We start from the raw sequence: 19673 nt of genomic DNA on the forward strand, positions 1-19673 counted from the left end.
CTCCACGTTTTGACTTATGGTGACGTATATTGTCGCTGGTACAATATCTTTTGAGCAATTCATTTGTATGCAGAGGTGAAGCAGACTCCCGAAATTGAAGTAAGATTGGTCTCTGCAAGCTGGTTTATCGACATCGTGAGTTCCACAGTGACGCCTGGCCTTTTGCGGAAGCAGTTTGGTTACAGACTTACTTTATGCTCTTCTTCGCCGCCTTTGCTTTCTTTCTACGCAGGTCGTGTATTCTCCTAGCCACGAGAGGCGTCTCCCTCCTCCTGCCATTGCGCAATGCCGCGCTATCTTCGGCGGTCGTCTGTGCGCGCGAACTTGATACTGCGCTGTGATTGGCGTAACCGCGTTGTAATAGAACGTCATTGTCTCTACCGACCAATCGTGCGTGTCGTTATTCTGTGACGTAGAAATCGGGCCACTGTCTTCGTAATTCAATATAGCGAATCCCCGACACAGCAAAACCCCGACATAGCGAATCCAATCATAGCTTTGATGGACTTCCCTCTCACAAAGGGGAAGGGCTGATTCTTATCGACACTACATTTGGTAAATGACGAAACGTACGTCAGGAATCATGCGAACGTCGGTTTCCGGTTGTGACTAATATACGAGACTTACCACAGATTTCTTTTTTGCTCGCAGGCGATCAGTGATGCTTTTAACTTTGCTTTATCTGTCCATAGTGTTTATGCTAACAATTTCGTGACCGTACACTACGATAACACTATATAACTAAATTGGTAGCCGTGAACTACCGCGCGCATTGGGTCGTTTTATTGTACCAACCTATTCTCGATTTCAAGTTTACTCAGCATCATTACTTTCTTTGTCAGTCTACTACCGGAAGCGATACAAGTACTATCTGTACTTCCGCATCCCATCTTTTACCGCGTGTGCACACCGGACGTCTCTTTTAGATGTTGAGCTTTGCCGTACAACGCCATTTCGAATAATTAAAATAAGGCTTTTCCAAAAATTGACAAGGATGAAGACATTTCAAGCGAAATTGGGAGTTCACCATTGTGCGAAGAAAAATGAAAAACAGCACATCGCTCAGATGTTCGTGGCCGCATAATAAAACGATCCACCTAATTTTTAATTTCAGTACCTGTTTTAACACGTCTCTACAGCGTTAATGCGAGCCACCGGGCTACCGAAATTAATTCAGCCTGGAAAATGTGCCGTGGAAACAACCATTCCTGATGCATCCTGGCTCACAGAAAGACACAATGTTGAAGGAACAAGCTTTATTTTGCAAAAAAAAAAATAATAAAACAGTTAGAGTTGTTGCACTTGCAATGTAATCAAAAGCACCAGATAGGTTTACGCTTAACGGCTTAGCGTGCTGTTTTCGCCTTCCAAAGACATGGAGAAAAAACTCTAACACAGCTCTTTTTTTTCCACAAGCTCTTGGGATTCTTGTTACAAAACTACAAAAACACTTGCTACAGAAACTTCAAAAAAGAAAAATTTTGGTAGAAGACACTGCAGCCCAGTGGCTTCCCGGTTATAAAACCCTGTCACGAGGAGCAATTGAGCTCTTTGCCGCAAGCTCAGAAATAAATAACAAGCTTGCGCTCTCAATATAAGGAGTCTGAAAAAATCAACAGCAAAAGAATTCTTTGCTTGCTTCTAGCAAATAGTTTGTGCTGTCGCGATGTACTAAAGCTGGCCCAAAATGACAGACTATATGAAGCTACATGTTTTAATCTTTTCTGGGTGAAACAAGTATACAAATCTTCAGACAATTCACACCACATCATTAGCCGTTTTTAACAGTGAAAAGTGGAAAACGAATATTGGAACGACAACAAGGTCTTATTGTTTTTTATAATCATGCCACTGCCCGAGTGAAGCGGATAATTGGAAGCAGGCGCAAGTAGCAAATCGGCACAGGCTATATGCATCTTATTATAAGTTGTGAAACATTTTCGTCCCAGGTTTCCGACAATTGTTGACATTCGATCAGGTTGGCATATTGCTGCTATGGGCGAAATTGCGGCTTAGCCATTAAGCAGTCCAAAGGCTTAAATTTTAATGCTTGAAAATTTTTATTAGTTTGAGTTTGGCTGAGTTCGCCAATAGATTCAAATTTGCTGGCTGAGAGAATGGAGGGAACAAGTGAGTACAAGAGGCGGCCGATAGTCCTTAGCGCTGGGTGGCAGTGTCACAGAAGCCAGGAGGCAGCTTCTGCGAGCCATTCCTAGCGATGTTCCGGAGGAGGCAGAGGCACTCCTCAGCATCCATGATTCCCCAAGAGACAGGGCCGTTGATGAATTCCTCGGCAGTCATGGCCAGAAAGCGCAGCTTTGGAAAGAAGGACCGCATCAGGACCTTCAGCTCCTGTGGCTTTTCCGAGTTGAGGCTACGGACGCACTGCTCTTGCGCCCAGCCCATCAGGGCTTCGGCCACCGAGATCTCCTTAACGTTCCTGGGATAAGAACAGCAATGTGGGGAGGCACATCATGCAACCAAAATATGAATTTCGCGCTTTTCGGTTGGGCGTACTGGACTTTTGCAGTGTTATTCACAAACATCGAGTTCCTTAAGTATTCCTCATTTGCTTATGGTGAAATGAAAGCGCGAAGAAACGACAACCAGGAGGAACGATTACAACGGGACAGACCGCTGCAATTGTTCCTTTGTTGTTGTTGTTCCTCCGGGCTTTCGTTTCACCATGAAGCCTTACCAACTCACCCAGCTTTCTTTACTTCAGCTTACTTGCGTAAACCACAATCTTCGCACACACAAGTTTCATAAATACCACCCACGGACGCCCTGTAAGTAATCTTGGAACTGGCGTTTGTTTGACGCTGGATGGAATACGAATTTTCTTACACTTCTTGTAAAGAAAAAAGTAACGTCTTCATGCCCGTCTTTCCAAAGCCCTTTAATTTTCTACAACTGACCATGTCTCTTGCAATGTTTTCATTACTGTGGCAATTTCGGCTAAAGATAATATTTTTATAGATCCTATAAAGGCTACGAAGAGAGCTTTGGTATATTCTCTGGATTCCTAAATTCACTGTCTGGTAACATTGTAAAGTATATTAGAGGTACGGTCCCTAAATCATGCGAGTTCTGTCCGTCTATGCAAGTCTAGTGTGTCCCTTATAAGGTCAACCAGTCGGCCAACTACTTGTGTATATACAACAAAAAGTTTAGGTTTGCAATATTTACGTTCTTTAACACCGCCGTCCTTGTGCATATAGAAGTTGATTGGCATTTCTTCAGCTGCACAGGAACATTAAATTCCTGAGGCACTGAAAAATACCTACTATCTTAGAAGCCTTCCCCAGAATTCCTTTTCCATGTTTCAACAAATCTTGCCAAGTAATCATCTTACGCACTCGTCTTTTCCCCTCGTTTTTTTATATAAAGGCACAACACATCGCAAATATTAAAAAAGAAACACTACACGGTCACGGAATCCCAAAAATTTCTCCCACCTCCCCTCGCGAGAACCCCTGTGTAGATGCGACGCATAGGGGTTTCCGTTGTTGTTTCCGTTAGGTTGATTCTCCCATCGCGTGAAACGTGCCGTGAACCCCCTGCCGCGGCTATGACGCAACGTGGCGCGGCTATGACGCAACACAATCCACTTTAATTCAATCCAAGCCAATCCAATCGAATCCAATTCAATGCCCCTCGCCAGAGAGTGTTCGCTATCGGAGATGGGGTGAGCGGCGGAGAGCGCAGCTCGCGCGGAGAGGAGAATGGGGAGGGATGTAGACGGACAACAACGCCGTATGGAGGGACAAGGCGAGTGAATGAGATGCAGTCGCATCTAAAATAATCAGTGATTGGAGCCTTACACTGCACTGCTGAACATAACTGAAAAATTACCAACAAGCGTGCATTATTCAACAAAGGGAGAAATATTTCACTGGCGACTTCAACTTCATCCTTTTTGAATGTTCATACCTGTCTTCAGCCAGCATTTTTCGTTTTATGAAACAGAACTCCCGAACAATAAGTAAACCACCTAAGGCCTAGGCACCCGACGGAAAGAAGTGATTTCGGCATCGCTGATCTCAAACTCACCTGATGTTGCTTAGGATGAAGTCTACTGTGCATTTCTGTGCCAGAAGAAAATTTGTTGAATTAAGGACATTAAGTGCTTCCCCGGTTAACACTGCATTCAGTGCAGCGGTGTCCTTTTCAGGCTCTTGGGTTGTGCCGTAGTAGTTAAGGTAAGTGCAGATGTTTGCATAGTTCAAGCCATTCTTGATGTAGTCTGTGCAGCCTTCTACAAGGGCAGACACGAGGTACTTCCTGGCTGCTGCTCGAGCATGTAGCGCCTCTTCGATTCTCTTGAAGGTAGCCTTTCCCGAGTACAAATACCTGCGAGGTACCGAGCAACCGACTCAGGACTACCCGTTACAGCACTTGGGCCACATCAGCAAATAACGTAAGCGTGCCCTTCATCCACGCAATAAAGGAACATCTTTCGGCAAATATTTCTGAATAAACGAAAGAAAAAAGAATCATTGCAAGACAGAAAAAATAACATCACAAGAGAAATGCTCCTCCACAAACGACTGCCAAGTTTATTGCGAACAATGAGCGCAAACATCCCGGACATGGTGAACTGCCGGACGTAATAGTTATTCTTAAATGTTACAGTAACTTGCCAACATAAATTAGCACTCTATTAGTAGATTCAGCTTAATTAGGCTATCCAGTGTTCATGCCATGACTGGTTTGCCAATGCTTGAGGTTCGTCTTCCGTTAATTTCCACAGCACATCAGCTGAAGATGTTTAAACTGGCCCCTAGCATCTCGTGGAACCAGTCTGCAAGACCATGAGAAGAGCTCAAGACGCGAGGAATGTCGTAGAAAAGCGAACACGCAAAATCTCCTCCCCAACCTTCCAGTATCGATTGCTCGTTGCTTCCACAATACCTCTTGCAGGCGTGGAATACCGTACTCGAACTAGCAGCAAAAATTGGTGCTGCATTACAGCGCCATATGGTACAAAATCTAAGGACCTGCCTCCTTAATTTTTGTTGTTTACTTTGCCCGAATGAATCACCGTCCCTAATATGAGCCATTTGTTTAATTATTAAGTCTTGCTATGGAGTGCTCATGCCTGCCAGTCACAATGGAGGTACCAAGAACTGGCCCATTCACTCTGCACTCCACGAACTAAGCCTTTAGATATGCTTTGTGCTTTTAACCTTTCCTTTTTCTCTTTCCACATTGTGACCGGTGGTACTGTTTTTACAGTAAAAGGTATGCTAAATCTCACCCCCTAAAAACCGTTTTAAGAACAAATTCTAACCTCAACAGGACGTTGAAGCCATCCGGGTGGACATCCACGATGTCCACCGGTCCTTTTTCAGCAAGGCCCCCATAGAACATGGAGTAGAATACCTCATTCCGCATGGCAACAAACAGCTTGTGACAGCGAAATTTCCGCTCCGGAACTTCGGGGAACATGTCCGAGCGAACGTTCAGCTCGACGTCTGTCAGCAGTCCAGTGTCCAGGTATTTCTCTACGCTAAACTGAGGGAAAAGGCACCTTGCAACAACGGCAAATAAGCCAAATGCATCCCAAATGCAGGGCTTGCAAGACACCACAAGATTGAGGGCAGAAAACGCCATACAACAAACACCGGTAACCATATAAATCCATACTGGAATATATTAGGAAAAAATTTGGTGCCAATGTCAGCGCCAGTAGTTGGAGTGGCACATTAACGAGCACGTGCCTGTATATTAACTGGCACATTAACGAGCATGTAACGAGCATTAAGTGTACGATTAACATAAAAGATACCTGTGGCGCATGTGCCTGTATATTAACTGGCACATTAACGAGCATGTAACGAGCATTAAGTGTACGATTAACATAAAAGATACCTGTGGCAACAAACAGTTCTTTTGTACTTAAAGTATTTCTAAAAGTTGTTTTATCGAGATGTAAATGCAGTAATTGAAACAAACTCACTATTAACGAGCATTAAGTGTACGATTAACATAAAAGATACCTGTGGCAACAAACAGTTCTTTTGTACTTAAAGTATTTCTAAAAGTTTTTTATCGAGATGTAAATGCAGTAAGTGAAACAAACTCACCAAGGATTTTCCAAACGCTGCATGCAACCCGCCCAAGAAAAAAATTAGTTATAGACGTTCTTACTCTTATTGTGGTCACAGAGCTGCGTTGCCATTCTCGATTTTGGTCATTGTTCTTTCCACTCTGATGCCATTATGATTGCCTATAAGATTTCCCGCGTGTTTTTCTATCTTAAATGTGGTGAATTGAGCATGGCAAGCATGCCGGCTGCCTTTTCGGAGCCAATAAAAAGGGCTTCCGCTCAAATTACGAATCCACAAAAAATGTCTCGCATAGAGAATGGCCCCAAAACTTGCGACGTCCCACCGTTCAGAACGTGCACCACAAGAGGGTAATTAATTTCTGAAAACCTAAGCACCATGGTGCAGGGGTATATGGAATAGGCAGTGTCCCTTCAAGAAAAAGGGCCAAGTAATGACCGAAGCAGTTTGCTTGCTGTAGAGCTCAACCGAAATTGCTCATACAAGCAATTTAAAGGTGACCATAAACTATAGGCCACTAAAGTTCCCAGGCCTCGGCTTTGCATAATGGAGCCCCTTACCACCCAGTTCCAACCACTGTAATGCTCATGTGCCCAAGTACCGTGTACTTACGTGATGCTGAATAGAAGCCTGCAAGGACAAAGCAAAAAATTATATTAGTATCACAAAAAGAAGTTGATCGACTTCAGTGTTTGACGAGATACTTATGAGTACGCAAGCGCATTTTTGGTATTATTTTGCGTAAAAATGTGTGCTCGTTTTGAATAAAGTTCCCGGGCCTCGGCTTTTCATAATGTAGCAGCACCTTGCCACCCAGTTCCAACCACTATAATGCTCCTGTGAACAAGTACCGTGTACTTACGTGAGGCTGAATGGAAGCCTGCAAGGACAAAGCAAAAAACTATATTAGTATCACAAAAAGAAGTTGATCGACTTCAGTGTTTGACGAGATACTTATGAGTACGCATGCGCATTTTTGGTATTATTTTGCGTAAAAATGTGTGCTCGTTTTGAATAAAGTTCCCGGGCCTCGGCTTTTCATAATGTAGCAGCACCTTGCCACCCAGTTCCAACCACTATAATGCTCCTGTGAACAAGTACCGTGTACTTACGTGAGGCTGAATGGAAGCCTGCAAGGACAAAGCAAAAAACTATATTAGTATCAGAAAAAGAAGTTGATCGACTTCAGTGTTTGACGAGATACTTATGAGTACGCAAGCGCATTTTTGGTATTATTTTGCGTAAAAATGTGTGCTCGTTTTGAATAAAGTTCCCGGGCCTCAGCTTTTCATAATGTAGCAGCACCTTGCCACCCAGTTCCAACCACTATAATGCTCCTGTGAACAAGTACCGTGTACTTACGCGAGGCTGATTGAAAGTCTGCAAAGACAAAGCAAAAAATTATATTAGTATCAAAAAAAATCGCGCCAATCCACCCAGTGAATTTGGTTGGAAAGCAAAGCTGTAAAAGGCACCCATAACAATTACTCAAGCGACGTCACTTAAAATCACCCACATCGCTCTACAAATATGAAAACCCGAGAGAAGTGAAATGCACGTAACCACACCATTCATTACTTCAAAGAGGTATTCTTGGTAAGCTTAAATCAATGCATGATGCATGAACGGTGCTTGGTTGAGTTGTATTGGTATAGCACAAGAGTGGAAACTTGTTTTTATAAAATCAAAGTAAGCTCCAACCCGGTGTTAGACGATCTGATTTCTCCGTCTCTGCACCGTGGACAGAGGCGACGAGACGGAAAGGTACGGGTAAGGAGAAGGTACGGTCTGTCTCAGAAGGCGATAATGCTTGATTATCTCCCTGGACGTGACAAGCGGGTGGCTGTCCTCGTGCAGCTCCAGAGCACGGGAGGTAAAAGCGCAGGCTTGTTGGGTGGGCGTATTTGTTGCCCTCCATTGAAGCGTGAGGTGGTGTCCAGATGAGCTGAATGGAACCGTTTGGGGAGTGGTTTTTTAGCAAGCACAGTGCAGGTCGGGACACCCAACCCGACTGGTAATTCCAGTAGGCTTGCTGGGAATCGGTGACTACCCTCCGAACCCCTGGTTGAGTGAGAGCCAAGGTGATAGCTGCGTCTTCTGCTGCCGTCATTTGTTGGGTCCTAAGCGAGGTACACGCAAGGAGGTTGGTTCTGGAGGTAGCCACGATGATGGCGTGTTGCTGTCCTCGATCTTTTCAGGAGTCTGTGTAGATAACTGCATGAGCCGCACCGAGGGTGGTGTTTAGCGCTTGAGCCCGTGGTTTTCGTTGACCCTCGTCATGTGAGGGGTTCATATTTCTACGCAAAGGGAGCATCTTTAGTTTTAGTCGCCAATAGTCTGAGAGTACGTCAAGCGGAGTGACATTCTGCGCTGCCCAGCCAATCTGGTGAAGCATGCGGTTACCCATGGCAGTTCTGAGTCGGACCTTCTGGTTAGAAAGATGGCCTTCTATCAGCTCTTCCACCGTGTTGTGGAGCCCGTGCTAAGCAGCCTCAGTGTGGACGCACTCATGAGAAGACCAATGCCCTGCTCGATCGCCTTTCTAATCAATATATGAAGCACCTCTATGTCTTCCTCGTCGAGAAGAAGATAGGGGTTTGTCGTAAGTAACTCTCGAGAGGACAAAAGCTTCAATTAGTCGAAAGGTACCGGATTCTTTTAGGCCTCGCTTCTTGGTGGCAACTCGCCTGATCATGTCCATTATTAGATTAATGCTGTTTTTGAGGCGGTGCAAGGAGACGTCACTCTTAGTGTTGGCCTGGAAATGTAGGCCCAGGATCTTGATGCTGGGGTTTGGAGTGATGGCCTGGTCATCAAGGACTATTTTAATGTATTCCTTGATTTGGCGTGAGGGCGGACGACAAGGAGCTGTGATTTTTTACGTGAACGCTGGAGGCCACGGGCTTTAGCGCATTGGCGTACGAAAATTGAGATTCCATGGATTGGTGTGAGCTTCGTTTAATTTTTGTAACTCTTAGCACATGAGCAAGGTGCGCACAGGGCCGCTAGACGGGCGTGAGTGGTCGTGTGACGCTTTCACGTGGCATTCAGCGAGAAGGCAGGGGGTAAACCCGTAGATGTGCTAGGTCAGTACACCATTTGTCTTCCCATTTTCGTGTGGGCTCGTAGCTAAATTGGTAAGATAACGGGCTTTCGCTTTGTTAGTCTGTTAGTTCCAGGTTCGATTCCCGGCGGTGCCCGTAATTTCTTTTATTTGTTAGCTGGAGTTTTCTGGTGACACCAACGGTCGCGAAAGAACCCTTGGGGGGTAGAGGTAGAAAGCTTTGCTTTAAAACAGAAGTTGATCGATTTCAGTGTTTGATGAGATACTGATGAGAGCGCATGCGCAGTTTCGATGTTATTGTGCGTAAAAATGCTTGCTCGTTTTCAATAAATCCCAGTTTGTTAGCAATCGTCCTGTATGGTTCTCCCCCTTGCGTTCACGTCAAACCGCGCTGTTTCTTCACCATGTGGCAATACCAACCCGCCCAACCTTCCATGCTACTGCATGAATTTGCTGTTGCTCCTACAATTCTGAACACAATTTCACCGAAAATGTAACAGTAAACATTTCGTAACACGCTAAATGTTTCCGAATTCCTTTAGCAATACAGCACAAAATCATATCCTAATTTTAAGGCTGTTGACGTCTTTTGCCCTTTGTAGTACCGGCATAGCGAAAATGTGAGCTGAGCAGTGCGCATAGGGTGGGTTGATTGATTGATTGATTGTGGGGGTTTAACGCGCCGACGCAACGCAGGCGATGAGGCGCGCCGTAGTGGAGGGCTCCGGATTAATTTTGACCACCTGGGGATCTTTAACGTGCGCCGAAATCTCGTACACACGGTCGTATAGGGTGGGGGGGGGGGGGTCCCGGCAGGCGGTCAATTTTTCCCACCACCTGCTCTTCGCAGTCACTGCCGTTATGGTCTTCGGGTAACACGGTTTCCGTAAACGACGACTCGTGATGACACACTCACATGGGGATAACAAACGTAGTTGTTCCCAGGTTGCCTTACCGCATACCACTGTAGCCAGAGTTGCAGTGCGTTATCTTTGCAAGGGTAAACGACACTTGTGGCCACAACAGCAAAACATTCCCCGGCATGTTTGGCTTCTTCCTCGCCCATGTGAGAGCGGAAAAGCTATGGTAAAGCGGTGGAGCAGAGCCTATGCTCTTCGGTGGAGCAGCGTTTGGCACCGCCTACGGTCTATTTGAAAGGTCGAAACAAGCCAAGCAAATATGCAGCGCTGCACACAATGGGCACGAAGAGGTAAATTCGCGCTCAATACACTGCGCGCCAGACTGGGCTGTAGTTTTTAAAACAGAACAGTGGGTCTTCCTGCATCTGCAAGTAAAACACTTCTTGTCTACGACGTAACTACTTGACTGTCGATAGTGTTGGTGTCGTGGATCATATTGAGATCAAGTGGAAGTAACTTCATTTTGGGAAAATTTTGAAGATTTACCGAGCCCGACAACGCGGGTAGGTTTCCCGATCGCAGCGGCCGCTTTTCAGGTGGAGGTGAAAAGGAGTTTTCGGCGCACGTTAAAGATACCCAGGTTGTCGAATTTAATCCGGCGACCTCTACTCCTGCGTCCCTCACCGCCTGGGTAGTGTCGACGCGTTAAACCTTGCAATCAATCAATCAATCAGTTTTGAAGATTTGATGCCGGAAAAAACTTGGCTACACTGGTTATAAAATTTCAGTATTCATGACAGATAGAGCACTGGGGACAATGTTAAGGGGCAATACGATGCGCGGATGTGGGGCGAGTTGCTTGACGAAGGTCAAGCACCACCGAGGACAGTCTAATCCGAACCCACTTAACCACACACCTAGACATAAACACTGGCATCTCGCGACGAATCAAGCCCTCGGGATTGCACGGGGCGTCTCGACGTGGCGTTTTCAGTAAATTACGCTCCTGCAGTCGTTTTTTGCACCCGCTGCGGTGGCTCAGCAGGGATGCCCTGCGTCCCCTCTGTTATTTTGTATGTTTTTGGAACCATTTTGTTTAAAAATAATTCATGACACTGAGTTGCGCGGCTTTCGTTTTCACTCGAGTGAGGTGAAACTGCTTACATACGCTGACGACGTAGCTGTTTTCTGTGAAGACAAGGAAAGTATTAGCAAAGCGATAAGGATAACTAAGGATTTTTGTCATGTGACGAATAGTTCTGTTAACCGGTCGAAATGTACCGGTTTTTTTCGTGGGGAGTGGGAATCGGCACCTTGTGTGTTTGAGAACGTGGTGTGGTCGCGCACGCCGGTGCGCTATCTGGGGTACCTTTGGACCAGTACGAACAAAATGACGAGTACTGGGAAGGGGAAACAGCAAGGTTGCGTGAAAAGACAACAAAGTGGGGTGGTCGCGCATTGTCGGTTTTTGCTCGTGCCACAGTCTGCAATCTTTTTCTTTTAGCCAGAATGTGGTACGTGTTACAAGTCCTAAAATGTTCTAGAGTTCATGTTCAGAGAATACATCGTGTGTTTGCTGTCTTCATATGGTCATCGGTGTGGGAGCGCTGTAGTAGAACTAATCTCTTTCGACGGGTGAGGGAAGGTGGTGTCGGCCTATGTCACATTTATGTCAGATATCCATGTAGTAATTGAAATAAACTCACCAAGGATTTTCCAAACGCTGCAACCCGCACAAGAAAAAATTTATTTAAGGTGTTCTTATTCTTATGGTAGTCACGAGCTGCGTTGCCATTCTCTATTTTGGGTATTTTTCTTTCCGCTCCCATGCCATTATGATTGACTATAAGATTGCCCGCGTGTTTTTGGATCTTAATTGTGGCAAACTGAGTATCGCAAGCATGCCGGCTGCTTTTTTTTGGAGCCAATAAAATGGGCTTCCGCCCCAATTACGAATCCACAAAAAATTTCTCACGTAGAGAATGGCCCCCAAACTTGCGACGTCCAATCGTTCAAAAGCAGCCTCAATCCGCGTGCACCACAAGAGGGTAATTAATTCCTGCAAACCTAAACACCATGGTGCAGGGGTATATGGAATGAGCAGTGTCCCTTCAAGAAATGTGGGCCAAGTAATGACCGGAGCAGTTTGCTTGCTGTAGAGCTCAACCGAAATTGCTCAGACAAGCAATTTAAAGGTGACCATGAAATATAGGCCACTAGAGTTCCCGGGCCTCGGCTTTTCATAATGGAGCACCTTGCCACCCAGTTCCAACCACTGTAATGCTCCTGTGAACAAGTACCGTGTACTTACGTGAGGGTGAAAGGTAGTCTGCAAGGAAAAAGCAAAAAATTATATTAGTATCAAAAACAGAAGTTGATAGATTTCAGTGTTTGGTGACATAGTGATAAGAGCGCATGCGTAGTTTCAATATTATTTTGCGTAAAAATGTTTGCTCGTTTTCAATAAATCCCAGTTGTTAGTTAGCACTCGCCCTGTCTGGAACTCGCCCTTGCGTTCACTTCAAACCGCGTTGTTTCTTCACCACGTGGCAATACCAACCCGCCCAACTTTCCATGCTACTGCATGAATTTGTTGTTTCTCCTACAATTCTGAACACAATTTCATCGAAAATGTAAGAGTAAACATTTTGTAACACACTAAGTGTTTCCAAATTCCTTTAGCAATAGAACACAAAAGCATATCCTAATTGTAAGGCTGTTGACGTCTTTTGTCCTTTGTAGTACCAACATAGCGAAAATATGAGCTGAGCGGCGTGGGAAGGGGGGGGGGGGTCCCGCGTAGGCGGATATCTTTCCCACCGCCTCCTCTTTGCAGTCACTGCCGCTATGGCCTTCGGGGAACACGGTTTCTGTCAATGACGCCTCGGGATGACACGCCCACAGAAGGATAAAAAAAACGTCGTTGTTCCCAGGTTGCCTCACCACATACCTCTGTAGCCAAAGAATTGCAGTGCGTTATCTTTGCAAGGGTAAAACGACACCTGTGGCCACAACTGCAAAACATTCCCCGGCGTGTTTGGCTCCTTCCTCGCCCATGTGAGAGCGGAAAAGCTTGGGTAAAATTGGTGGAGCAGAGCCTAGGCTCTTCGGTGGAGCCGCGTTTGGGGCCGCTTGTGGTCTATTTGAAAGGTCGAAACAGACCAAGCAGATATGTAGCGCTGCCCACAATGGGCACGAAGAGGTAAATTCGCGCGCAAAACACTGTGCGCCAGACTGGGCTGTAGTTTTTAAAACAGAACAGTGGGCCTCCCTACATCTGCAAGTAAAACAGTTCTTAACTACTTGACAGTCGATAGCCCAACGACGCGGGTAGGTTCCCCGATTGCGGGGGCCGCTTTTCAGATGGAGGCGAAAAGCGAAAACGCCCGTGTCAAGGTTTCGGCGCGCGTTAAGGATCCCCAGGTTGTCGAATTTAACCCGGCGCCCTTTACTTCTGCGTGCCTCACTGCCTGGGTAGTGTTGGCGCGTTTAGACTCACAATCCATCAATCAATCAATCAGTCAATCAATAGATTAATAAATTTTGAAGATTTGATGACGGGGAAAACTTGGCTACACTGGTTCTGCAATGTCAGTGTTCACGACAGACAGGGCACTGGGGACAACGTCAAGGGGCGATACGATGCGCGGGTGTGGGGCCAGTCGCTGGGCAAAGCTCACGCAGCACCGAGACAGTCTAATCCGAACCCACTAAGCCCCACACCTGTACATAAACCCTGGCATCTGGCGACGAATCAAGCCCTCGGAATGGCTCGGGGCGTCTCGACGTGGCGTTTGCAGTAAATTACGCTCCTGCAGTCGTTTTTTTGCGCGTATTTTGGGTGGCAGTTGCGGATGGCGTCGTATGCCTAAAAGCAATCTTGTGCACTGGCTGCAGAAGTATACCTTTCGTTTTCGTTCGTCGTCACGAATGAATTTGAAGACGCCGAGCTGGTTGACAATCACGAAGATTGTGCACGTAGAGAGTAACTCAGTCAAGTGCTAAGACAGTAAGGTTCTCTCACTCATTCCGCAAATAACCTTTTGTAAATTAGTGTAAATATTTTTCTTTACCATTGCATCCTGCCGTCGTCGTCTTCTGCTCCATCGTCAACACCAGTACCATGAGCGAAGGGTTCGTTCGCCGATAAACTAACCCGAATTACCAAGAAAGGTTTACTCCAATGTTGTAGAAATAAGGTGGCAGCGGTAACCACACCGTCATCCGTCTCCTATCAAACTGGACGTAATTTGCATTAAGGGATGCGCATTAAGGCTCGATTTACAGCATTCCTTCCCGAATTAACGAGGCTGTCGTAACCATATGCAGAGCCAATGATATTTAATGACTTGCATGTGAAAGCTCAATTCTTAAATAACTAAAATAGACCCATAAAGTCAGCATGTAGAAATCTATATTCAAATAAACATAAAACCCTACACGAAAGTGTCAGAAATTGCTAAACGGCAGTCATATTGAAGGTGGCAAGTTTCTTCCCCCCTTACGGTGGAGCCAGCGGTGACATATAACGTTACTTTCCATTGCCATATTAACGAACCTCAAAATTTTCAGCATTGCAATGTCGTCGTTCACTTCACTTATGCCTGCATTTTTGAAGTATAGAGAATTATTTGAGTAAATGGATGAGCTTCCCCCGTGCTTAGAAGACAAGTCAACTAGCTGCGTTACGGAAGTAAATTGGTTTCAGCCAAGTAGACGTCTGCCTTCCGAAGAAAGGCGAAAAGAGCTACAGAAATAAAAATCCAATTACAGACATAGCTCTGTACAGACATAGCTCTATGTACATAGCTCTGTGCACAGAGCCATGTACATTTTTCATACATGGTGGATGTACACTTACTTTTGTGGAACCAAAATTTGGCAGGATTAAGTTGAGGACTTTTTTTTTTGTTACTGAGGTTTAATATCAGCGTACACGCATTCGTGGTCCCACGTTTCGAACAATTTCCAATCTACATCTTAAAGGAGTACTGACACGAAATTTTCGTGTTACATTTTTTTCGCTGCTATGCGTGCCTACCAGCCCACTAATCATAAAATGACACATTCATTTACGGCGTTGTTTGTTCGGGTCAGTTTCGGCAAAACGAACGCCGAACGGCCGCCATGACACAGCAGGTATCACGTGACATCACCATTCTTGCCGCACCGCTGCCGCTCAGGACGCGCCCGCCCATAGAGGTCGAGGTCTTCACCGTCTCCACGCGCCCGGGCAGCATGACATCAGTCCCAAAACCATGACGTGTATACATACACACGCCGGAGCAGCGCGCGCCAACCACAGCTAGCGCGTCGGCTTCCTCTTTATCACCCGCTTTCTCCTCTCTAATCCTTATATCCCCCTCCTCCCCCTCCCCACCGCACTGGGTTGTATGCAGGTGAGCACCCAGTTGGGCTCAATAATATCCCCAGTGCCCTTCCTTTTCCCTTTCACCCGAACCACCCAAGAAGAAGAAGGCTTCGTCACGGGAGCCCGTCGTCGGCAGCTCTGGGCTTTCTCGTGCGGGCAGAGACTAAAACGGATTTAAAATATGTTATACTGAAGGCTATTGTTGAAACTTGCTGATTAAAAGGAAGCATCTTACATTGTTATCTCAGCTTTGAAATTTCGTGTCAGTACTCCTTTAGGCGAAGATTCAGTGTTCCCACTGATGCGTCTGTAACGCGAAAGCGCCCTGCAGGAAAGCCAATTTTCTCTGACGATGATGATGAATTATCGTGGTGAAGTAGAAAAGAAGGCTTGCGGTGGCCAAAATCTAACCTGGGTCCACGGCCGCTCGATGTAAACTAGGACCTAGTTTCCATCGAGCGGCCGTGCCTGGGTTCCTTGCGTTATGAAGCCCGCGTCTCTCCGATTGATCAATTCCGACATAGTCAAAGCGGTTTGGAAAACTCAGTCACGAGAAAGCCTCGCGTTCAACCATCGTCGTCGTTAGACGGAGGGGTGCATGAAACTCCATCTCGGCCCTATGTACGTAGGCGTGCTCCGAAGTTTAGATCTCCGGAACAATAAAAAAATTTTCAAAGAAATGTAGCTGAATGCTTCCGAAATGCGCAGTGCGAACAAGTGGCGAGAGTTCGTGACAAACCTTGGTATGGAAAGAGCATCGTGCGCTGGGCGCTCAGAACGAAATAAAAAATAAAGGAATATATAGCTGTGTGCGCCGTTTTCGCTTGCGTGAGCGGGCGCCGAACGCTGTGGGAAGGCAAACCAAAACGCTCTCGCCGAACGACGGTGTTTCCATGTCAAAGTTGGACACACAAACTCTCGTAACTTGTTCGCACTGCGCATGCGCGGCCCACCGCCAGGATGCGCGGCATGTACTGAAAGCCGCGCGATACGACGTTGTTCGTATTTCAATTTTTCAAGATGTTACATAGCAGCAAACAAGCAAACGCACAGCACACGAACGGCGTATCGAACAAGCTCCACTAGAGAAACGCGACCGAAGCGTTTTCTAACTGGCGGTCACACCGACAACGAGCAAACCCTACCCAACCAATGAAGCCGTCAATATGATGCCAATGGAGGGTTTTTTTTCCCGCCACAATGGCTTCCGAAAGCGAGCACGAACACTACCACCTAGGCACGAAGCGATCACAATTTTGGCTGTTCGACCACGCAGCCCTAAGACAACGCCGTGAAGGTGCACGAGCGGATCTTTAGCAGTGCGTCTGTTCCGCTGTTGACCGGGACCCGACTGCGCCTGCGCGCGCGGAAGGGCGAGGAGGCGCACCCCACTGTGAAGAAGCGCCGACATGGCGAAGGCCGGCCCGCGGAACTAACCTCCCTACCGCGACGAATGCACAAGTGCCCAGACGGGTCCCGGTCAACACGGCAACTACGTACACGACGGAACAGACGGACTACTGCAACTCTCTAATATGCTGAACGAAAATGTCACCGACACCCTCACAGCATGAAACGCACACCGTAAACGCGCCTAAATCTGCGACCTCCTCAGACCGCAACTCGCCACCGGGCAAAAAACGCGCCTACGTTTCCGCACGCCTAACCACACTCAACGAGCTACACGTACGCAACCGTCGACGACAGCGGCATGGATAACGCAGCGTCGACACACTTTGTGAACTTCGTCCCCGGTAGGCAAAGATCTTGCCAACCTCACCTGGTCGAACATTCCCTCAACAAAGTATACGGAACATCTGGCGCTTGCCAACCTCACCTGGTCGAACATTCCCTCAACAAAGTACGGAACATGATCTGGCGCAAAACCGCGCACGTCGAGCTACTGCAACGATCCAAGGGATCGTGTCATAGATGTGAATAAGCTGACAGTTTACATGGACACACCCGCCTGGCGACAGACACACGTGTCAGCCAATTCCGAGCCTTCGAAGAATCCGCTTGCGCCGATTAGGAAAGAGACACGCCGCGGGGGCGAAAATAAAATGCCCTCCATTACTGTCGTGCAACCCCGGGCCCCGCGAGTGCTTATGCGCCATTGTGATCCACATTTCTGCATACTCCCTCGCCCGGTGCGTGATATTAGCGAGGCGGTCGCTTGACGTAACGCGACGGAATGTTGCCAGTGGCTAGACCTTCCTCGTCTTTAAACGTTTTCAACTATCTTAAAACGAAGTCATATGTTTTCTGAAATGTTATTTTGCTTACACGCGAAACGGCTCGGGTCTGACGCACATATCCCACAGCAAAGCACTTTGATTCGACGTAAGCCGGCAGCGCCGCGATTGTTGACAAGATGGTAGACGAACATTGTGTGCACGTACCATTTTCTCTTCGTTACCGGCGACGACTTCCCAGGCGAAATAACACTGCCGTCTGCACACGCAGGTGTAAGCTGCGGTGGCGTCCCTCGAAGTAGCGCCCTGAGATCGCGCGGCAGGCCTCCAATAACGAAACTTCCGAGGCGCAACTGGACCGTACCGCAACTCTAGGCGAAAATGCGTAGCGGAAAACGTTGACGGAACAGAGATATGGCGGCTACTAGAGAGAGAAAGAGGGGGAGGGTTTATCGAGCCCACTGAGCGACGAAAAAGCGGTGTGGTGAAAGGGAGAGTGCTTTATCGCCAGCGTTCACGTTTCCAGAACAGCCAAGAGGCGGCGCTAGCCTTCCGGCGGTGGCACGTATGGCACGTATGGCACGAACATTGACCTTGGACTCCGTTTCGGATATCGTGGTGGGAGATGTTTACGGCATGGAGGAATTGTTCACGGCGCTTCACCTTGTGGACTCCGCAAGTTCTCGGATGCGCACACGGCTCCCGATGCGATGCATCCGGCTTAGACATCGTGCTGTCGGAGGTCTGGGTAGGGACTGCTGACACGAAATTTTCGGGTTACTTTATTTCCCGCTGCTATGGATGCCTAGGAGCCCAGTAATCATAGAACGGCCCATTAGACGGTCCATGGCAGCGTAAGCAATCATTTACGGCGTCGTTTATCCGTGTCAGTTTCGGTTTCGACAAAACGAACGCCCAACGGCCACCATGACAGGAGGGCGCCCGTGACGTTAAAGCACTGCACGGGCCCGGGCTGGCCCGAAAGCCCGGGCCCGTCCGGCCCGCGCGGGCCGGGCCGGGCGGCCCGAAAGCATTCATCGGCGGGCTTGGGCTCATTGCCGCGGGCCCGGGCCGGGCTCGGGCTTGAAGCCATGGGCCTGGGTTGAACCCAGGACCACTCCTTAAAGGGCCTCAGGCAGGCCTTCGAGCACACGCGTACGTGATGGATTGCATGAACCAAGGCCTTCTGTGCCAAGCTGAAGGGGCACGTGCAACTTCAAAGCGCAGGCTCTTAGTTCACCTTAGCAACGAAAATTCATTAACATAATGTCTTAACTTTTCCCTTTTCCGCAGAAACAAAATTTGTTTCCGCGTGAGCAAATATTAACTACACAAAAACCTCTCTCCCAGCCATTTCTTGTTTGCCGCTCTTACGAATGTACTATTAACACTTCCGATACAATGATATTGATGCAGCGGCAACGCAGTGGTATCTCTTTCAACTTGTACTTCTATTTCATTTTGTACGCTTTTTTTTTAAATTAGTGTAAGATTAAGGCAAGCCCATGCTGAACAGCACAAACATAAAAGCATAGCCTGTGGGTCCGACCGCTAACATCTCCGTGGGAGAAACGAATCGTTGTACACTGGAGGTGATTAGACCATGAGGAGGTGGGGCTGACACATAGGGTGCAATCTGTATGTGAAAAATCGAAAAGATATTTGATGCTCGTGTCCTGCTTTGCTGCGCTTATAAATGTGTTGACCGCATTTTTCACATTAAGCGCTTTTGCGTTGAAGGTGTCCATTCCGGCTACGACGCTTCGCTTGTGGCCGGAGGCGAAAAGCAAGCATAAGGACCAGAGGCCGGCGGAGAAGCCTACGCGAACCACTCGACACCACCGAAGCTGCCGCGCGAAGACACGCAGAAAACCTAAATTTGATGCCACGGGTGCGCCGAGCAGTACCGAGCCCCTCAAGAGCCCTACGCGCCCCAGACTGCGGTGTTTTATTCCCGGAGAACAGAAGGTGACGCCGGACTCTCATGCACTCGCGTGGTACGTGCTGTTCGCGCGGAGTTGCCCCAGCCCCCACGCCGCCCGAGGCCCGAGCAGCGCGTCAGACTATTTCTTCGAGTGCTCCTTTCATCCTGTATACGTAAACCCAGTTTTG

The 19673-nt window shown here is 47.4% G+C and overlaps 1 protein-coding gene across 2 annotated transcripts; it reads right to left on the reverse strand.

The window, feature by feature from the left end:
* Positions 1 to 1271: 1271 nt before the first annotated feature.
* Positions 1272 to 17956, reverse strand: LOC144158847 (BTB/POZ domain-containing protein 6-like). 2 transcript variants are annotated; one of them, XM_077690014.1, is made up of 9 exons: positions 17769 to 17956; positions 12307 to 12324; positions 7434 to 7451; positions 7184 to 7201; positions 6934 to 6951; positions 6684 to 6701; positions 5294 to 5517; positions 4054 to 4353; positions 1272 to 2440 (listed from the first exon to the last, which is right to left on the reverse strand). In XM_077690014.1, the coding sequence occupies exons 1-9, from the start codon at positions 17769 to 17771 to the stop codon at positions 2158 to 2160; spliced, it is 900 nt and encodes a 299-aa protein (XP_077546140.1). In that variant the 5' UTR covers positions 17772 to 17956; the 3' UTR covers positions 1272 to 2157. The 2 variants fall into 2 exon arrangements, with proteins under 2 accessions (XP_077546140.1, XP_077546141.1); XM_077690015.1 differs by lacking the exon at positions 7434 to 7451 and having other exon boundaries at positions 17769 to 17955.
* Positions 17957 to 19673: the final 1717 nt, after the last annotated feature.

This window comes from Haemaphysalis longicornis, unplaced genomic scaffold (assembly GCF_048455015.1).
Source record: "Haemaphysalis longicornis isolate Haplotype H1 unplaced genomic scaffold, Haemaphysalis longicornis Haplotype H1 scaffold_10, whole genome shotgun sequence".
NCBI lineage: Eukaryota > Metazoa > Arthropoda > Arachnida > Ixodida > Ixodidae > Haemaphysalis > Haemaphysalis longicornis.

Bases quoted from the DNA above. Each gene is read 5' to 3' on its own strand.
- LOC144158847 (XM_077690014.1), bottom strand. The intron at 4,354-5,293 runs GTTAGAATTTGT...GGTACCTCGCAG, and splicing joins GGCTTCAACGTCCTGTTGAG to GTATTTGTACTCGGGAAAGG. The intron at 2,441-4,053 runs GTGAGTTTGAGA...TTCTTATCCCAG, and splicing joins TTCATCCTAAGCAACATCAG to GAACGTTAAGGAGATCTCGG.